We start from the raw sequence: 20096 nt of genomic DNA, 5'->3' as shown, positions 1-20096 counted from the left end.
AGCAAAGTATAATCTGTAGTTATTCTTTTGAAAATATTAATAAAGTTCTAGTTTAAAAACTAATTAAAATATGAGGGATGAAAGGAAAGGCACAGAAGAGCTTATGTGATATAGAATCACTGATTTAAAAATATGAATATATGCCTGATCGGGCAGTGGCGCAGTGGATAGAGTGTTGGACTGGGATGCAGAAGACCAAGGTTCGAGACCCCGAGGTCGCCAGCTTGAGCGTGGGCTCATCTGGCTTGAGTAAAAGCTCACCAGATTGGACCCAAGGTCGCTGGCTTGAGCAAGGGGTTACTCAGTCTGCTGAAGGCCCACATGAGTCAGTCAAGGCACATATGAGAAAGCAATCAATGAACAACTAAGGTGTCGCAATGAAAAACTGATGATTGATGCTTCTCATCTCTCTCCGTTCCTGTCTGTTTGTCCCTATCCATCCCTCTCTCTGACTCTCACTCTGTCTCTGTAAAAAAAAAAAAAGAATATACACAGAATATTCCTGGAAGTATACACAAGAAACTGTAGTAGATACTACTGGAAGAGTACATTTCTTTTTTTTTTTTAAACAAGAGAGAAAAAGAGATAGAGGGGGACAGACAGGACAGACAAGGGAGAGAGAGGAGAAGCATCAAGTCATTATTGCAACACCTTAGTTGTTCATTGATTGCTTTTTCATGTGTGCCTTGACCGGGAAGCTCCAGCCAAGCCACTGACCCCTTATTCAAGTCATTGACCTCAGACTCAAGCCAGCGACCTTGGGCTTTAAGCCAGAGACTGTGGGGTCATGTCTATGATCGTACAGTCAAGCTAGCAACCCTATGTTCAAGCTGGTGAGCCTGTGCTCAAGCCAGCTACCCTGCACTCAAGCCGGCAACCTCAGGGTTTTGAGCCTGGGTCCTCAGCATCCCAGGCTGATCCTTTGTCCACTGCGCCACCATCTGGTCAGGCACATTGTACATATTTTAAAGCACCTTGAAAACTTTTTAGTGATTAAGGGATTAGCTAGGTGGAGAGAGAAGAGACACTTTGAGATCAGACATAAACACAAAAAAAGTTAACCAACAGCAACATGTGGTAGTGTTGATTGCTGTAAAACCTGAGCATTTGTAGAAGAAAATGCTCCTTTGTAGAGGGAAGGGGAACCAGTGAAGAACTTGAATATGAAGTTTGTTTGAAGTAGGTCCCAAAAGATAGCTAAGATTTATATAGCAGAGAGAAGGAAGGGCAGTCTAGGTTGAGTAAGAAAGTACTTAGCAAGTAGTATGTGGACTTCATCTGAGTAGAGTGGTAAGTTTTTGATAGAAAGCTAGAGTAGGTGGTGGTACTTTAAAGGGTAAGAATTGTTACTATATCAAGGATGAGTAGAGGCCAGAACTTTGGAGGAACTTAGAAGAATGGAGGGGAGAAAAGAGAAGCCAAAGAAAAAAATGGAAATTGTTAGAGTGGTAGGTACACCAGATAGTGTTACAGTGTGGTTAAAGCAAGAAGACAGTTCCAGGCCCTAGCCAGTTGGCTCAGTGGTAGAGCGTTGGCCTGGCGTGCAGGAGTCCCGGGTTCAATTCCCCGTCAGGGTACACAGGAGAAGAGCCCATCTGCTTCTCCACCCCTCCTCCTCTCCTTCCTCTCTGTCTCTCTCTTCCCCTCCCTCAGCCGAGGCTCCATTGGAGCAAAGTTGACCTGAGTGCTGAGGATGGCTCTGTGGCCTCTGCCTCAGGCGCTAGAATGGCTCTGGTCGCAATAGAGCGACGCCCCGGAGGGGCAGAGCATCGCCCCCTGGTGGGCATGCCAGGTAGATCCTGGTCGGGCGCATGCGGGAGTCTGACTGCCTCCTGGTTTCCAACTTCAGAAACACACACACACACACACACACACACACACACAGACACACACACAGACAGTTCTAGAGGAAAGGTATAGTCACGTACACTAGATGCTTCATGGAGGTCAAGAAGAGTACCAACTGACAGTTGCTCAAAAAGTTAAATACAGGTTCCTTATGACCCAGCAATTTCAGTCCTAGTTGTATATACCCAAGAGAGTTGAAACATGTACGCAAAAACTGTATATGAATCTTCTTAGGAGCATTATTTGTCCCCCAAAGTGGAAACAACCCAAATGTCCATTAACTAAGGAATGGATAAACAAAAATACAGCATATCCATACAATCCAATCATTAAAGGAATTAAGTACTAATATATGCTACAGCATGGATGAACCCTGAAAACAGCAAGCAATGAAAGAAACTAGACACAAACGGTCACATACTGTCTGATTCCATCTATATGAAAGGTCCAGAATAAATGCAGAGATAGAAAATAGATTGCTGGTTGTCAGGAGTTGGGGGGAAGGAGAATGAGCAGTGACCACAAAGCGGTATGGGATTTCTTTCTGCAGTGACGAAAATATTCCGGACTTAAGTATAGGTGATAGCTGAGTAACCTTGTAAATATACTAAAAACTCCTGAATTGTACACTTTAAAGTGGTGAATTTTATGGTGTATGAATGATATCTCAAATGTTTTAAAAAGACTGTGAACTGAGAAAAGTATTGTATTTGGTAGCTAGTTTGGGTGAGGAAGTTACATAGCAATGAAAGATTATAAGAAATCATTAAAATGTTGCTAATGGCCTGACCAGGCGGTGGCGCAGTGGATAGAGCGTCGGACTGGGATGCAGAGGACCCAAGCTCGAGACCCCGAGGTCGCCAGCTTGAGCGCCGGCTCATCTGGTTTAAGCAAAAGCCCACCAGCTTGAACCCAAGATCGCTGGCTCCAGCAACCTTGCTTGGTCTGCTGAAGGCCCGCGGTCAAGGCACATATGAGAGAGCAATCAATGAACAACTGGGGTGTTGCAACGCGCAATGAAAAACTAATGATTGATGCTTCTCATCTCTCTCTGTTCCTGTCTGTCTGTCCCTGTCTATCCCTCTCTCTGACTCACTCTCTGTCTCTGTAAAAAATAAATAAATAAATAAAAGTATATATTAAAAAAAAATGTTGCTAATGGAGGTTTTTAACTAAAAATTTCATCTATTGAGAACTATTTCATAGGTTTGGGTTTTTTTTGTATTTTTCTGAAGCTGGAAACGGGGAGAGACAGTCAGACTCCCGCATGCGCCAGACCGGGATCCACCCGACACGCCCACCAGGGGACGACGCTCTGGGCGTCGCTGTCCCGACCAGAGCCACTCTAGCGCCTGGGGCAGAGGCCATGGAGCCATCCCCAGCGCCTGGGCCATCTTTGCTCCAATGGAGCCTCGGCTGCGGGAGGGGAAGAGAGAGACAGAGAGGAAGGAGAGGGGGAGGGGTGGAGAAGCAGATGGGCGCTTCTCCTGTGTGCCCTGGCCGGGAATGGAACCCAGGACTTCTGCACGCCAGGCCGACGCTCTACCACTGAGCCAACTGGCCAGGGCCGACATAGGTTTAAAATAATATATATAGCATATATCTACCACAAAGGACATTAAAATGAATACATGTATCTATCATGTGTTCACCCATCCAAATGTAACAGTAGTAAGACCGTTAAGGCCTCAGATGAACTTCCATATTCCAAATTCCCCTCCAGCCCCACCCAGCCAATATCCTGAATTTTGTGTTTCCATCCCTTGCTTTTTCTTTGAGATTAGTTCCTTTCCCACCTGCAACTTCTTAATTTAAAAAAATGTCAAACCTCCAGAGAAGGATTATAATGTATATCCATATATAAATTCTACACCTAGATTGGCTGATCTGAATGTTAATCTTTTGCCACACTGATGAAATGACACAAACAAATGCTTATAATCTAATTTTAATTGCATAAAAGAATATAAAATCATTGCAACCATGTAGGAAAATACTAAACGGAATTGGTTAAAATGTTAATAGTGGTTTCTGCTATATGATAGCAATAAGAATGATTTTTGTTTTGCATCTTTATGCTTTATATGGAATTTTATGTGAGGAGCACATATTCTATAATAAAAAAGAAAAAATAAACTTTAAAAATTAATTAAAAATATATAGAAGAGAACTGGAGATAGTATCAAACATTCATTCTTAAAGTTGGATAGCCCCCCCCCCCAAAAGTAGTTTAAAATAGTATGGAAAATAAACCTGGAAACAGACCACATACCTGAGGAAATTTATCTCAATGTTGCTTCCAGATTCCCCCATCTTGTGTGAAAAGGGCCCTGCAGTCTGACTGTATGTATATACCCCTCTACTTCTCTTCCTCACTGTCATCTGCTTACCTCCTGATCATTCCACTCATCCACTGAAGACTGACACTTAGCTCAGTCCTGCCCTTGACTTTCTAACCAGAAACCTTTCTCTCCAATTCCATGTCTAGTGAACACCAAACATTTTTTCCCTTTTGAAGTTGCCTTGTAACAATTTCTTAACAGTTTTCTATTGACTGAGCAGCTAGAAGTGCCTTGCTTTCCATCTATTGTTAAGCCCCAGTTGTGTAGCAGAATTGCCCTGACAACCTTCCCAGCTGATTAACTGTCTTTCCAGTTACAGATTTGTCATGGTGAATGCGAGCCCCAAGCTGGCTTCCTTCTGCACCTCTGCTCACCCTTGGTCCTTTCACCATTTAGTTCTCTGGACAAGGAGAGTCATTTGCATTTCAGACTATATTAGATACAATTGGTAAATTAAATCTCCTAAGTTTTTAAAAAAGATTCTATAGTCCAAAATTGTTTAACTCCTAAAATGCATTCCAGAGCCAAATAATGAAGTTATCCACTCCCTTCATTAGAGAAAGAGTTTGAGCTTTGAAATCTGGTAGCATCCGGAATCCAAGTTCTGTCACTTACTAATGGCGACTCTGGGCAAGTTACGTGTCACTCAAGTCTCAATTCCTTCATCTGTAAAACAGGGATCTTTTTTTTTTTTTTTTTTTGTATTTTTCTGAAGCTGGAAACGGGGAGAGACAGTCAGACAGACTCCCGCATGTGCCCGACCGGGATCCACCCGGCACTCCCACAAGGGGCGCCGCTCTGCCCACCAGGGGGCGATGCTCTGCCCCTCTGGGGGGTCGCTCTGCCGCGACCAGAGCCACTCTAGCGCCTGGGGCAGAGGCCAAGGAGCCATCCCCAGTGCCCGGGCCATCTTTGCTCCAATGGAGCCTTGGCTGCGGGAGGGGAAGAGAGAGACAGAGAGGAAGGGGGGGTGGGTGGAGAAGCAAATGGGCGCTTCTCCTATGTGCCCTGGCCGGGAATCGAACCCGGGTCCCCTGCACACCAGGCCGACGCTCTATCGCTGAGCCAACCGGCCAGGGCCTAAAACAGGGATCTTAATGCCTACCTTATATGGTTGTGATGACATGAACTAACATAAAGTACTAGCTTATGGGGCAATCAGTAATTTGGTAGCTATTATTCTAAACAGTCAAGTTTTCTATTAGCCATTTCTCAACTCAGAGCAATTCACTTAAGATGACTGCAAGGTGAGAGGACTCACGACCGGAGTTATGAATAGCATCTTAGACTGAAGAAACAGAGTGCTGACTGTAGTTGTTACTTCTGCTAATAGTTGGCCTATTTCCCTTCTTTCCTCTGCTCTATATAAATAAGCTAAACTTTGGCATGATATGGAACAAACCACATTTTACTGGATGCAGATAACTTTCCTACTGGAGGCACAAACACTTGTTAGGTTGGAAACCAAATGTTAGTCACAGATATGGTCTATGATTTTCTAATCATGATAGATGTTACCTGGATGCCAAATCATGCCAAATCTCAGGAAATCCCAAGGGAAGCATTTGATATTAAATAGAGTAGCTAGCACAAGGAAAGGGCAAGAAAACTAAAATTTTGCATGCCTATTCCAAGGACCTTTTATTCTGCTAGGCATTTTCCCCTATCTTATTTTAATCTTCTCAACAACACTGGGGGGGTTAGTGTTCCTTTTTAAGTGACCATATCCTGGTTTATGCCTGTTGTCTTTAGTGAAATTGTACTTTTATTTTCTATATTTTATGGGTAAATGGAATATAAAAGAAGCATAGTATTCCATGCATGGTTACAAGGCCAGAGAACTCCCTTCTGCCGCTGGATTTCTTCTGTGAATATCCCATTCGTATGTCATCCAGCTACCACTGTAATACACCACCATTTTGCTGTTTGCTAAATCATAGCAACTCAAATGCTTATCTTTCCTGACCTCTGTAATATTTCACACTGTTTATCACTCCCAGCTCTCAAATATCCTTTCTGGCTTCAGCGGCATCCTTTTCCTGGGTCTGTCTCACCACTCTGCCTTTTCCTTCTGCATCTCCTCCTCCTTCTCCCCTTCCTTAGGTATTGTCTCCCAGGCCTTCCACTTCCATCACACTTCATTTTTTTTTTTTTTCCTTTTACAGAGACAGAGAGAGAGTCGGTGAGAGGGATAGACAGGGACAGATAGGAACGGAGAGATGAGAAGCATCAATCATTAGTTGTTGTTTTTTTCTAATTTTTTTTTTTGTTCTTTTATTTTTTGTATTTTTCTGAAGTTGGAAACGGGGAGACAGTCAGACAGACTCCCGCATGCGTCCAACCCGGATCCACCCGGCATGCCCACCAGGGGGCGATGCTCTGCCCATCTGGGGCATTGCTGTTGCAACCAGAGCCATTCTAGCACCTGAGGCAGAGGCCATGGAGCCATCCTCAGCGCCCGGGCCAACTTTGCTCCAGTGGAGCCTTGGCTGCAGAAGGGGAAGAGATAGAGAGGAAGGAGAGGGGGAGGGGTAGAGAAGCAGATGGGTGCTTCTCCTGTGTGCCCTGGCCGGAAATCGAACCCGGGACTCCTGTACACCACCAGGCCGACGCTCTACCACTGAGACAACCGGCCAGGACCCAATCATTAGTTTTTTGTTGTGCATTGCGACACCTTAGTTGTTCATGGATTGCTTTCTCATATGTGCCTTGACCACTGGCCTTCAGCAGACCGAGTAACCCCTTGCTCAAGCCAGTGACCTTGGGTCCAAGCTGGTGAGCTTTCTGCTCAAACCAGATGAGCCTGCACTCAAGTTGGTGACCTCAGGGTCTCAAACCTGGGTCCTCAGCATCCCAGTCTGACGCTCTATCCACTGTGCCACCGCCTGGTCAGGCCACACTTCATTCTTTTTTAAAGAATTTATTTATTTATTTATTTATTTATTTATTTATTTTACAGAGACAGAGAGTCAGAGAGAAGGATAAATAGGGACAGACAGGAACGAAGAGAGATGAGAAGCAACAATCATTATTTTTTCTTTTTTTTTTTTTTTTTCCCAATCATTATTTTTTCATTGCAACACCTTAGTTGTTCATTGATTGCTTTCTCCTATGTGCCTTGACCGCGGGCCTTCAGCAGACCGAGTAACCCCTTGCTCGATCCAGCGATCTTGGATCCAAGCTGGTGAGCTTTGCTCAAACCAGATGAGCCCATGCTCAAGCTGGCGACCTCTGGGTCTCGAATCTGGGTCCTCTGCATCCTAGTCCAATGCTCTATCCACTGCGCCACCATCTGGTCAGGCCACACTTCATTCTTTTTTTTTTTTTTGTATTTTTTTAAAATTATTTTTATTTATTCATTTTAGAGAAGAGAGACACACAGAGAGAGAGAGAGAAGGGGGAGGAGCAGGAAGCATCAACTCCCATATGTGCCTTGACCAGGCAAGCCCAGGGTTTTTGAACCGGTGACCTCAGTATTCCAGGTCAACGCTTTATCCACTGTGCCACCATAGGTCAGGCCACACACTTCATTCTCGATGTGATCTTATCCTTGACTTCGGCAGTAGTTACTCTGCTGATAATTCCCACACGGATAACTGGCTCAGAGCTCCCATTAGGATCTAGTCCCATATATCCAGTAAGACCTGGACGTCTATGTTGGTATGCCCCAAAATTACTTCATATCACTAACTAAAAATGTCAGATTCCTCTTCCAGCATCCCGCTTCTCCATCAGTGGACTCGTCATCATCCCAGTCACACAGGCTAGAAACTGGGGTGTCGTGCTTGACTGCTCCCTCTGCCCCAGACCCCTTCCTACTAAATTATCCAGTTGTGCAATTCCTTTTTTTTTCTTTCCAGTTTTTTTGGTTTGTTTTGTTTTGTTTTTTCTTATAGAGAGGGATAGACAGGGACAGACAGACAGGAACGGAGAGATGAGAAGTATCCATCATTAGTTTTTCGTTGCACATTGCAACACCTTAATTGTTCATTGATTGCTTTCTCATATGTGCCTTGACCACTGGCCTTCAGCAGACCGAGTAACCCCTTGCTGGAGCCAGCGACCTTGGGTCCAAGCTGGTGAGCTTTTGCTCAAACTAGATGAGCCCGTGCTCAAGCTGGTGACCTCGGGGTCTCGAACCTGGGTCCTCGGCATCCCAGTCTGACGCTCTATCCACTGTGCCACCGCCTGGTCAGGCATGCAATTCTTTTTTAACTTCAAATTATCTGATATCCACTGCCACTTAGTTCCATCTATCTTCATCTCTTTCTTGGGCTGCTGCAGCAATAGAATAAGTCTCTGTATCCTTTTTCTCCCCTCCAATCCATTCTCTCTTGACATTATATAATCAAGTCACCATTTAAAAATGCAAATATGACCTGACTGGTGGTGGCGCAGTGGCTAGAGCAGTGACTTGGGACACTGAGGTCCCAGGTTCAAAATCCCAAGGTTGATCGCTTGAGCATGGGATCATCAATATGAACCCATGGTTGCTGGCTTGAGCCCAAAGGTCGATGGATTAAAGCCAAGGTCACTGGCTTGAGAAAGGAGGTCACTGTCTTGGCTGAAGCTCAATAAAATAAGTAAATAAATATATAAAAATGAAAAATAAAGTATACCATTCAGGGTCAAGGGTTTTATAAAGAATGGCATGATCAAATTTGCATTTTTATTTTATTTTAGTAAGAGAGAGAGACAGGGAGGAGAGAGATGAGAAGCATAAACTCATAGTTGTGGCACTTCAGTTGTTCATTGACTGCTTCTCCTATGTGCCTTGGCTGGGGACTCAAGGCAGATGAGTCCGTATTCTCGCCAACGACCCCGGGGTTTCAAACCTGAGACCTCAGCATCCTAGGTTGATGCTCTGTCCACTGTGCCACCACTGGTCAGGCCTGCATTGTATACTTTAAAAGGGTGAATTTTATAGTATGTGGATTATATCTCAATTAAAAACTTTACCTGGTTGACAAAGCCTCACATGACCTGGTCGGCATTAACTTCTCTGACTGCCCACCCTTCCCGGGCCTCCCATCGCCTCTTAGCTTCACTGCGCTGCATTCCTGCGCACATACTGAGCTTCCCACATACTGTCTCGCTTCCCAGCTCTGTGCTGTTTATATCATTTATACTTTCTCTGTCTCTTCCTCTTCACTTGGCCACCTCAACTTTGCCCTTCAGTTCTCAGTTTGAGATGATCCTTTACCAAAACGCCTTCCCTGCTCTCCCAGGCTTGGTCTAGCCCAGGGGTCTCAAACTCAACTCAGCATGTGGGCCGCAGAGCAAGATCACAGCCATTAGGCGGGCCGCACTAGGTCTACAAAAGGCAACTGTTACGCAACACTTTTCTCACTACAGTTGAAAAGAAAAAAAAATCAGTACAAGCACAATCCTACATGCAGTTTACTCAGTGTCACAAAACGACCAGAAACTGTAGTTCGCATCACAACTGCTGTTAACTAAGCTAATATCTAGCTAGGATGCTAGAGAAATGAAAAATACAAGTAGGCCCCTAGGCTTACTTGATTTTATCCAAAATATTTTGAACTTCGTGGATTAGTCTGAGGGCCGCACAAAATTGTTTGGCGGGCCGCATGCGGGCCGCGAGTTTGAGACCCCTGGTCTAGGTGTTCCTGAGGCATTTCATACAAAGCCTCTTTGTAGCATTTATCATGTTTTATTTGTTGATTTTATAAATATTGATTAACTGCTGTGGGCTTGGCACTAGGCTAGGGACATGGTTCTGCCCTCCTAGAGCTTACAATCTAAGAAGGGAGGAAGATGGACATTAAACAATAAATTAAAATAAATAATTGAACTGTAACCATGATGTTTCAGGGCAGCCTGAGAGGGTATGATGAAGGATTTGACATAATTAAAGGGATCAGGAAAGGCCTCTCTGAAAAAGTAATATTTAAGCAAAGGCTTTAAGGAGCTGGCCCATTGATGAGTGGAGACTGGAGTGTTCCACGCAGAGGAACAGCATGTGAGAAGGCCCTGGAAGAAAGGTGCTTGAGGGAGTTTCAGGAACTTGAAGACCGCCGTAGGAGACAAGGGAAAGCCTGGGAAAGCCAGGTCACTCCTGTGGATGGTAGTAAAGGTGTTCCTGTGTCCTCTTAGGAGTAGGAAGCCTTGGCAGACTTTAAATAGAAGAACTTTAAAAGCTTCCCTATGGCTCCTGTGTACAAGTAGAAACAAGATGACAAGAAGCTCACGAACTTCTCTGGATATCCCACTAAACTGTAAGCTTCTTGAGTGCAGAAGTTATCTTATTAGTGAACTGAGTAAATGAAATACTCAGGATTTCAACTTAGGTTTTCAAAAAAGGCTCTACTCAGTTCTTTTGGTTTGCACAAGGATGCGAAAGAAAGAATCCCTATGCTTTCTGTCTGTCTTCGTGGCAGCCCAGATTGAATAGGGGACTACATCTGCAGAAGAAGAAAAAAGGCTCTACTCAAGTATTAATTATCCTCCCCACACATACAATCTTCAAAGACCACCTCTCCATCCATACCTAAGACTTAACTGGATTTCCCTCCTTTTGCTTCCAATCCATCTGTAGTCAATTGTATTTTCAGAAAAGGCCATAATAATATCCAACATCCAGCATGTTCTTACCAACTTTGACATCTTCCCACTGAGAAGTGAGGGCTAGTTCCCTCCCCTTGGATTTGAGACAAGGTCATAAAAGATGATTCAGCTTCATCCTGGTTTTTTTGGGGATACTTGCGCTTGAAACCCAGCCACCATGCTATGAGGAAGCCCATCCTGCCCTGTGTAGAGGCTCACATGGAAAAGAACCATTAGCCAGCATCAACTTGCCAGCCACGTGAATGAGCCATTCTGAAAGTGACCCCTCCAGCTGCCAGCAATCCACCTAGTTGGCACCTTTAGGAGTGGAAGTGAGCTGTCCGCACTGAACCCTGCCCAAATTACAGATTCATTAGCAAAATGGTGGTGGTTGTTTTAAAATATTAAGTCTTGAAATGGTTTTGTTCCACAAGGATACGTAACTGGAACAACACCCCACGTTTACTATGCAGGGAGGTGGTACAACTCAGTAGTTAAGTCGGTGGCCTGTGACTGTCTTGGTTCAAAGCCCACCTCTGCTACTTACTAGTTGTATGACCTTTGGCAAGTTACTTAACCTCTCTGTGCTTCAATTTCCTTCTTTTTTCAGTGTAAATAAAAAGAGTACTGCCCTAGTCAGATAGCTCCCTTGGTTAGAGCATTGTCCAGAAGTACAGAGGTTGCTGGTTTGATCCCTGGTCAGGGCACATACAGAATAGATTGATGTTCCTGTCTCTCCCTCTCTCGCTAAAATAAATAAATTAAAAATAAATAAATAAAACTAAAACAGTACATAGGCTTGAGTGGTGGTGGAGTAGTGGATAGAGCATCGACCTGGGACGCTGAGGTCCCAGGTTTGAAACCCTGAGGTTGCCGGCTCGACTGTGGGATTATAGACATGACCCCATGGTCGCTGGGATCAACTTGAGGAAGGGGTCACTGGCTCAGCTGGAGGCCCCCACCCCGACCCCATCAAGGTATGTATGTATGAGAAGCAGTCAATGAACAACTAATGTGCTGCAACTATGAGCTGATGCTTCTCATCTCATCCTCTCTCCCTTCCCCCCTCCCTCTCTCTCTTGCAAAAACAAACAAAACAGAAAACTACTTAAATTTGTCGTGAGGAGAGTAAGTGATAGTGCAGGTAAATGCAGCTCTACCGGTAATAGAGATCAGTTTTTATGATCGTCTCAGACAAGCCTCTGATCGATCATTCAACCATCCCTCTCATGTGATTCTTGTTTTTTGCCTTTATAGTACTTTTGGTATATATGTACATATACAAATATATAGCTGTTAGTACTATCTGAAAGACCTTGTCACTTGTTTATTGTTTATGCCGCCAGAACATGTGTCCTAATGAAGCAGGAGCCTTGCCTCTCACTCTCACTGCAGTAGCCCAGTACATGGAGCAGTGCTTTGGCACAAAGTACTTACTAACTTGTTTGTTAATGAATGGATGAACAGCACGTTCACACTCCTTGTAGTTCCCACCCAGTATCCATTCCCTCCTTCCACAGCAGTGAACCTTGCTTTTGTTGTGGATGTCAATATAAAATACCGTCACAGATCCCACTGCTGCCAAGGGTTGTTGTACAGTGTATCTGCTATCAGAGATATAATCAAACGTCTGCTAAAGATGTCTGAAAATTTTTTTATTTTGATATAGGCATTACCTTTATTCCTTCTTTTTCTCCACCCTGCCCACAATATAGGGTAGAACAGCCAAAAAGACCATAAACGAGAACAAAAACAGGAGCAACCTGTGACACGAAAGATCTAGTGGAGTCACTATACTGCAAACATTCTATGAGGAAAAATGAACCCCAGTCAGCCTTCTGTTACTTGCAGCCAAATACATTCTCAACTGATATACTATGATGGAGTAATATCTACCTGTCTAGGCTGTTTATTAAGGGCAAGGGAATATTTCATCTTCCTTAGTATTCTATAAAAGGAGTAGAAGAATTTATCAGCACAAATGTTACTCTTCAGATCTCTTCAAATAATGAAAGTGGACAAGTAGAAGGAATACTACATTATCTGAATCTATTTGGCTCCTGATACATACATACATACATTTATTTATTTATTTATTTAGTGAGAGAGGGACAGACAGGAAGGGAGAGATGAGAAGCATCAACTTGTGGCATTTTAGTTGTTTATTGATTGCTTTCTTATATGTGCCTTGACTGAGGGGCTCCAGCTGAGCCAGTGACCCCTTGGCTAAAGCCAGTGAGCATGGGGTCATGTCTAGGATCCCACACTCAAGCTGGTAAGCCTCTGCTCAGGCCGGCGACCTCGGGGTTTTGAACCTGGGTCCTCTGCATCCCAGGCTGACACTCTATCCACTGTGCTATATCGCCTGGTCAGGTGAGTTCAGACATTTTAAATAGTAGGGATTACATGTACCATTCATTCCTGAAACAAACGTATTTATTGTACTCTTGGCCAGGCACAAATGGCTGTTGGGGACACAGAGATGAGTAAGTCAGGTGATTGAAGCTGGATGCCCAAGTTCCCGCTAAACATTAAGTTCCCAAAGGGCAGGAGCTGTGCTCTTCCCAGTAGACTTAATTCTAGCAGTCTCTCTACCGTCTTGTACCTCATCTCAGCCTTCTTTAACTCTGACCCCACTTTAGTGCTCTCATTTCACTTATTTATATGCCAGCTTTTTTTTAGTGTTTCTCATGTGCCCAGAATACCCAGTACTTGGGACTGCATATCTATTTGTATTTTGAATACTTAATCTTTGACTTCCAAGATCATTCAGGTTTCAAATTGTCTGCTTTCTCTACAACTAAATCTCCATGTGTTCCTGCTGGTCCACGATCAGGTGGCTGTTCTCCCAATGTGAAACATTTGTATGGTTTACCTAAACTCAGCTGTGGGAACTGGGTGCGTTAATCTTATCCTCATCATGACTGGGTGTTGCGGTTGTAAGCCCAAATAACGTATCTCCTCAATCAGCTCCAAGTTACATCCTAATCAGAATTTGAGACAGTAGTAATAGGTGTTTCAGACTAGTCATAAACTTTGCCCCAAGGGTTAAAGCTTTGGGAATTGCTGCTATGGGAACACAGGTATAATAGCTTGAGATAGACCACTGAGTCAAGTACCAGGAATTCTAGGACACTGTATTGTCACTGTTTATGTTTTACTTTTTGAGGGTCTTTAAATTATTAGAGTGTGTGTTTGTACTGTTCACGGCCAGGAGGTTGGGCCAGATTGAGAGACTGATGGAAATTAAGCACCCAGTATTTAGAAACCATTTCCACAGGTCTAGGTTAAGAATCCACCTGTGATTTACCATAATTTGGTCCTTTATGAAGTACTGTTTCATTTACCTCTCATGTGTGTGTGCTATCCCATTGAGTGGGCAAGCTTCCTGCAAGGAACATTTTTAAAAATCCTTTCTATTATCCCCAGTGATGTGTGCACACAGGGACCAAGGTTTGTGGGAAATATTTGCCAATTGAGTCCTTTGAAGCTGCTATGATCTATTGAGGACAGGCAGCTTTCAATATTCTGCCACCCAACCTCTCTCCAGAACAAAAGAGATTATCACAAGAAGACTTGGACCCTACACTCATGTTCTCTTTACTTTCTAGGTTTTAGACCAAGGCATTATTTACAAATTCTTCATACAAATATCCAGTATTGGGTATTTAGAGCACTAGGTCTATATATAGTGCCTAGTAGAAAGCTATATAACCCCCTACCCAAAAAAATCAGCAAATATTAATCAACAAATGTACTCTATTATTTTAAAATCTGTGGTCTTTATTCCTGCCACAGCTCCTGCTTCACCCCATGGACACCCACTCCTGCAATCCAATCCTCTACTCATCCCATGAATTTTATTTCTCAAACTACATTTCTTTTCTGGCATGTGCTTGTGGAAAAAGTTTAAAAACAGGAATACACCTAATGATAACAGAATATTGACTTTGTAGTTTTCCCTTTTTTTCAGATCCTTCCCTCCTACCTATAAATGTTAATGTGGCCACCTTTAATCCTAACCTTTTTAGAAGTTAACAAGTGTCTTGCCTCCTCGGCCCCTCTCGTTGATTCTGTAGGCAATTACAGCCACCTAGTGGTCATATAGGGAATTGACAGATTGCCCCCCAAAAATCTGGTAAGAGGAAGAACCTCTGTAGAGTTGTTTTTGGTCTTGGATCTATGAGGAGTAAGGAAAGAGAAGCCTGTGGATAGAGATTACAGCACAGGATCCAGACAGCTTATTTCTTGGTCCCACCTTACCTCCCAGGACAGAGCATCCTGTCTACTAGTTATAGACAGATGCATTGACTTAATGTTTGAGTTCATTCAGTCAAAACTTATTGAGCAGCAACTGTGTGCTCAACACGGAGAATCTAACAGGGAACAAGATGGACACAATTCTGCCCTTATAAGCTTAGAGTCTAGCAGCCAGCCAGCCAATTAGATCCATAATTTTAACAAGGAGGTGATAATTTTAACGTAGAAGTGAAGATAGTTGGAAAAAAGAAGGATTGCAGAGATATGTAGGAGTTAGATTTTCCCTGCATGTGTGAGGAGAGGGATGTGTTTCTGGCAGCAGGTACTGAAGTAAGAGAATCTAGAGGGACAGATCCCATAGGCACAGGCCCTGCAGATGGCACAGGCCCACAGCAACAGCATAGCTTTGGTTCTCAAATAGTTTAGGGTTGGACTGGATGAACAAGATACAAATGAAATAACTGCAGAGTTGTTAAACAGCAAAACGATCAGATAACTCACAAACTCTTGCATTACATGGGACTGAAGGGAAGCCCGCAATCTCACAATGGATTCAAATACAGCTGAAGCCAATACAGATGTATCCACCTTTGTCCATGCCTTTCATAGTCAGCCCCTCAAAAAACTCCAGTGCAACCCATCCAGAGTCTCACAGGCGCCCCTCCTCTGCTCTGGCCCCATGTCAGGAAGATACACTGTCCCGTCCCTGCTGCTTCTTTGCTGCTACTGTCAGGAAATTCATTCTCATTCTCCTCCCCTGCTTAGGTCAAGTGGGACCAAATCCAGTTGTTCTCTTTTGGTCACCAGGAGCTTTGGCTTACTAGCTCCTCTCTTTACATTACCTCTCTTAAACACCCTTTTATAGAATCGACCTTTTATAGAATCTAGCAAAGTCAACCCTCTCTTCCTCATGTCTCTAAGAGGCACAGACCCATCATGAATATACTGTGTCATTTGCCTCCCTTCAGCTCCACCATCCAAAGTGTCCTACTTTGAAGGCCCTTTCTCAACTCTTGTTTTTCCTGGAATCAGTATATACCCACCTCTTTGCCTTGAAAAAGTCAGAAGAAAAATTTTATTATGGGATTAACCAGGAAGTAGCCTCAGTAGCTGTTGCTCAGTTGACACTTAGCCTCACTGCCTCCTCTCTGTCCCTGCAGAACTTGGCTAGCTCCCTTCCAAAGACAATAACTACAGAAAAAAAACAGCTGACTACACATTAGGCCTACACAGGTTCCCATTGTGTAATGAGCCTAAGACATTGAAATATTCCCTTTACAGTGAAAAGAATGTGGACTTTGGAATTGGGCAGACTAATTCTGGTTACTAACTAGTATGCCTTTGTGCTATTAAATCCTGCTAAACTTCAAAAGACTTTATCTGTAAAGTACAGGTAATGGGTAGTTATATTAAACACAGTGTCTAAAGCACATAATATAATATCTAAGCTGAATTACCTGGTAGCCATTCACTTCCTTTCTTCCCCTTGGGTTTCAGCTGCCAAATACTCTTCAGAAGGGAAATTAACCAATTTGGTATGGCCAGTGAGAGACACTTCCTATTCCTGTCTTTGTAAACACCATCTTCCTGCAGCCAGCCCATTTCCATCATTGCCAAAAAAAGTCATTCCATCCTTCATCCTCATGTAGGACTTTTTTCTTATTATCAAAAACCTCTGCCTGGGCTCTTTCTGACTATCCCCTTCTACATCTCCCTAGTCCAATATACTTTGTCTTCTTGTATCACTTTTAAATATTCATTAACTTCTATCATTCTTCCTAACTTTCTCAGAGTAAATTATAATGGACCTGGGGAATAGGACCTTTACACTTCAGAGGGACATGGCCAGTTCCTGGAGTAGAATCGAGGCCTAGGTCCAGGTATCCCCCCCATCTCTTTTCCTATAGGGCACAGAAACAGCCAAATTCAAAATGTGTCTTGAGTCTACATAACATATATCTCCTTTCCTATAGCTCTGTGAGGTCATCATTGAAGTAGAGCAATATTGCAGGTGTATGCAATGCACCATCCATACTGAGAGAGTCAAATTCTTCCTCCTCATCCAGGATCCCATTCTCTTCCAGGTTATATTCCATGTTCAGGTTCTTCCCTTCGTATTTCCATGTGTAGCTGGCAGCATGTGCATTATAGGGGAGATAGCGGTGTAGGATTTCCCACATTGATTCCAGGGCCCCCACCTGGAGAACATGAAAGCACCCCACTCCCAGAACTCTGGGTGGAGCATATATACATACATATATACATAACACACACATTCCAAGCAAAGGCCAGAAGCCCAAAAGATGACAGAGCTGGGATTAGAGTGCCTCCCTTGACAGACAGCCTCAGGCACTCCACAGTCCCAGAAATGGAGTTGGAGCTCCAGCATGTAATGAATGGCCCTAAAGTCCTACCTGTCTTTATGACAGCCACTTCTAATATTGATGGCCTTAAAGGGTCAAAGTCACTGCCCCACAATAGAGTTCACTACTATAAGAGTCCAGTTGCAATTGCTGTTCAAAATACAGCATGTAAGAGCTTCCAATGACTACCAGCACTAAATGGTGTATGAACTGCTGCGCTGAGTCTCTTGTACCCTGTCACATAGCCACTTCTAATTCCCAACTCTGGGGGCTTAAGTGGTGTGCTTTCCTCGCTTCCCCTAAAAGGGGAGAGACTACAGCTCCCACCGGTTTGGGAAAGCTGTCGCCCTGAAGATCTGCTTGGGAGATTTGCTGGGATTCCCAGTTCCCTCTAACTAACCTGCCCCCGGGCACCAGTTCTCACCTCCAGTGTGTGCTCCTGCGACGTGAGCGTGTTAATGATACGGATGGTTCGGGTCTTGGCGGACAACCGCCCCACTTCATAACGCGACCCCTGCCACCAGGGCTTCCCGAAATCATTGGCCCAGTCGGAACGTGGTAGCTGAGGTGGGACGTGCAGAAAGCGGCCCCTGGGGGTGCGATATTTCTGGCAACCGGTCAGCGGGTCTATGTGCTTGCGGATCTTTAAAGCAGGGGTGGGGGGTGGGAGCAGTCACTATCTCGGGCTCTGGCTAGCCCCTGGTTTTTCTCCCCGTCCCCCCTCCAGTCCCCCTTCCCCCAACACCAGGCATAACTCACGTCTCTGGTCTTTGGATCAAACCAGTGGCTGATGTCCTGGCCCGCAACTTCCACGATGGGTTTCAGCAGCAGATCTCCTGGGAAGGAGCAGCCGCCGTCAATGCTAGCTGTCCAAGAACCAGGCACTCCCAAACAGACACGCCGAAGCTGACCCAAAGGGTGGCCCTTACCTTTATACTGTTGTGTCAACGGCGTTAAGTCGTATACGTATCCCAGGTAAGACACCCAGAGATCTTCTGGCCGGTTGTGTTCGGCCACCTCAACCGGTGTGAAATACCGACGCCGGAAATACGTGAAGTCTGGCCCGGCCACTAGGCCCCGGCGCTGCATGTCTCCTTTAAGTGGTTTCCTCACCCCTCAGCACGCGCTCGGAATTACGTCCTCCCTAGTCCCGGAGCTAAGGCGAGTGCGTTTATCCGCTGACATGGAAACCATTGTCCTTTTCCAGCCACCGTCTATGGAGATCGAAGAGTGGCGTTGGCTCTTGGGAAACGTAGTCTGATTCCCGCTATAAAGTAACCGAGTTACGTCTTCAGGAGTTCCGTAGTGAAAGCGAACGCGCTGTTCTAAACTCAGAATGACCTGGGCTGCGGGGCATATTTAGGACATTCTTACGAGGCAAAAAGCAAGGGGCACTTGTGAGACAATGAAAAAATATATTCTTGCTAAGTTCCAGGGTTCTTAAAGAATATTAAAAAAACTTAAATCTAGGGAGGTACAATTTCTCGCGATATCTTAACATATCCGGTGTAATAGGCCTCAGTGAGCCACATCGCTGGAGAAGAAGATCGCGAGATCTTTGCAGTTGTCGAGGAGACTAGGAGGCGAGGCGATCTCGTGAAAGAAAAGCTGCCGGGAGAACTCGCGAGATCTCAGACCACCAAACCCGAAAGGTTCTCAAGCAGTTGAAGGGCTTGGAAGAAGCCCCAGAACTAATGGCCGGAGCTGGGGCGACCGAGCTGCTACGAGAGGAGAATGGCTGTTGCAGCCGGCGTCAAAGCAGCTCCAGCGCTGGGGTTAGCGCGGGCTCGGGTTTCGAGATTGAGGGGCAGTCGGGGAGCAAGATGGGGGGCTGGAGGGGGAACTGCAGCTCCCGGCAGCCTCTGGGATCGTGTGAGCGCCCCGCGGGCTGTCGGGAGCTGTGGTTCCGTGGGCGGGCTGCACTCGGGGCGGCGCAGTCTGAGCGCGTGTCCTGCCCCGCGCAGGACTCAGACCGGGAGCGCGAGGACTCGTCGGCTGCGCGCGCCCGGCAGCAGCTGGAGGCGTTACTCAACAAGACTATGCGCATTCGCATGACAGATGGACGGACACTGGTCGGCTGCTTTCTTTGCACCGATCGCGACTGCAATGTTATCCTGGGCTCGGCGCAGGAGTTCCTCAAGCCTTCGGGTCAGTGCCCGGGGAACGCACCGTCTGGGAGTGCAGTGGAGCCTCACTCAGGGCATTGCCCCTCAGTGCCCGGTTGCACCCCTTATTTTCTGGGGCTAGAAGCCGTGTGGCTCCTAAGGGGCGGGACCAACGCTGGCGTGCGTCCCTGATGTTCTGACCCTTCTTTTCCAGATTCCTTCTCCGCTGGGGAACCCCGTGTGTTGGGGCTGGCCATGGTACCCGGACACCACATCGTTTCTATTGAGGTGCAAAGAGAGAGCCTGGCGGGGCCTCCCTATCTCTAACCACGATCATGCACGCCTTCATACTTCATTAAACCTGTAACCAAAGTGGCCTGTGTGTGTAGCTGGGATGCACACTCCACCCCTAGAGGGGAGGTTTATCCGAAGTCAGGAGCATTATCAGCCCTCCTTCCACAACCTGGACGTCCAGGAGTGCAAAGGTCCCCTCAGGTTCGCAGGTGGGGATGGACGAAAGGCTGAGCTTCGGACCAACAGGCCCCAGGGTGGACCCCTCCATCTTCCCTTCCACACTGCTGCTCCAGATCCGTGGCGGGAGGGGGTGTCAT

The 20096-nt window shown here is 45.4% G+C and overlaps 2 protein-coding genes and 1 pseudogene across 12 annotated transcripts in view; 2 read left to right on the top strand and 1 right to left on the bottom strand.

Moving 5' to 3' along the window:
• The window catches only part of CHD3 (chromodomain helicase DNA binding protein 3), a 58743-nt gene extending 39858 nt beyond the window's left edge, over positions 1–18885 (bottom strand). For 4 of the 11 annotated variants that reach the window (XM_066264166.1, XM_066264168.1, XM_066264170.1 and 1 more), the window contains exons 1-2: positions 18140–18874; positions 17805–18023 (exon numbers count right to left, since the gene is read on the bottom strand). In XM_066264166.1, the coding sequence (XP_066120263.1) occupies positions 17805–18023; positions 18140–18469 (549 nt within the window). In that variant the 5' untranslated portion in view covers positions 18470–18874. Of the gene's footprint in view, positions 1–14598; positions 17216–17804; positions 18024–18139 lie in introns of those variants that run through there. The other 7 variants (XM_066264173.1, XM_066264171.1, XM_066264179.1 and 4 more) reach the window with 4 other exon arrangements.
• On the top strand, positions 10500–10617 carry LOC136327465 (small nucleolar RNA SNORA31; annotated as a pseudogene).
• Positions 18217–19857, top strand: NAA38 (N-alpha-acetyltransferase 38, NatC auxiliary subunit). The gene is made up of 4 exons (XM_066264182.1): positions 18217–18355; positions 18896–19155; positions 19345–19528; positions 19700–19857. The coding sequence occupies exons 2-4, from the start codon at positions 19075–19077 to the stop codon at positions 19810–19812; spliced, it is 378 nt and encodes a 125-aa protein (XP_066120279.1). The 5' UTR covers positions 18217–18355; positions 18896–19074; the 3' UTR covers positions 19813–19857.
• The last annotated feature ends 239 nt before the right edge of the window (positions 19858–20096 follow it).

The sequence above is a fragment of the Saccopteryx bilineata genome, chromosome 2, assembly GCF_036850765.1.
Source record: "Saccopteryx bilineata isolate mSacBil1 chromosome 2, mSacBil1_pri_phased_curated, whole genome shotgun sequence".
Lineage (NCBI taxonomy): Eukaryota > Metazoa > Chordata > Mammalia > Chiroptera > Emballonuridae > Saccopteryx > Saccopteryx bilineata.
This window is presented reverse-complemented; position numbering and strand designations above follow the sequence as displayed.

Coding starts and splice junctions, on each gene's coding strand:
- NAA38 (XM_066264182.1), top strand. CDS start 19,075: ATGGCCGGAGCTGGGGCGACCGAGCTGCTACGAGAGGAGAATGGCTGT. Junction 19,156..19,344: donor AAAGCAGCTCCAGCGCTGGG/GTTAGCGCGGGC, acceptor TGCCCCGCGCAG/GACTCAGACCGGGAGCGCGA. Junction 19,529..19,699: donor GGAGTTCCTCAAGCCTTCGG/GTCAGTGCCCGG, acceptor CTTCTTTTCCAG/ATTCCTTCTCCGCTGGGGAA.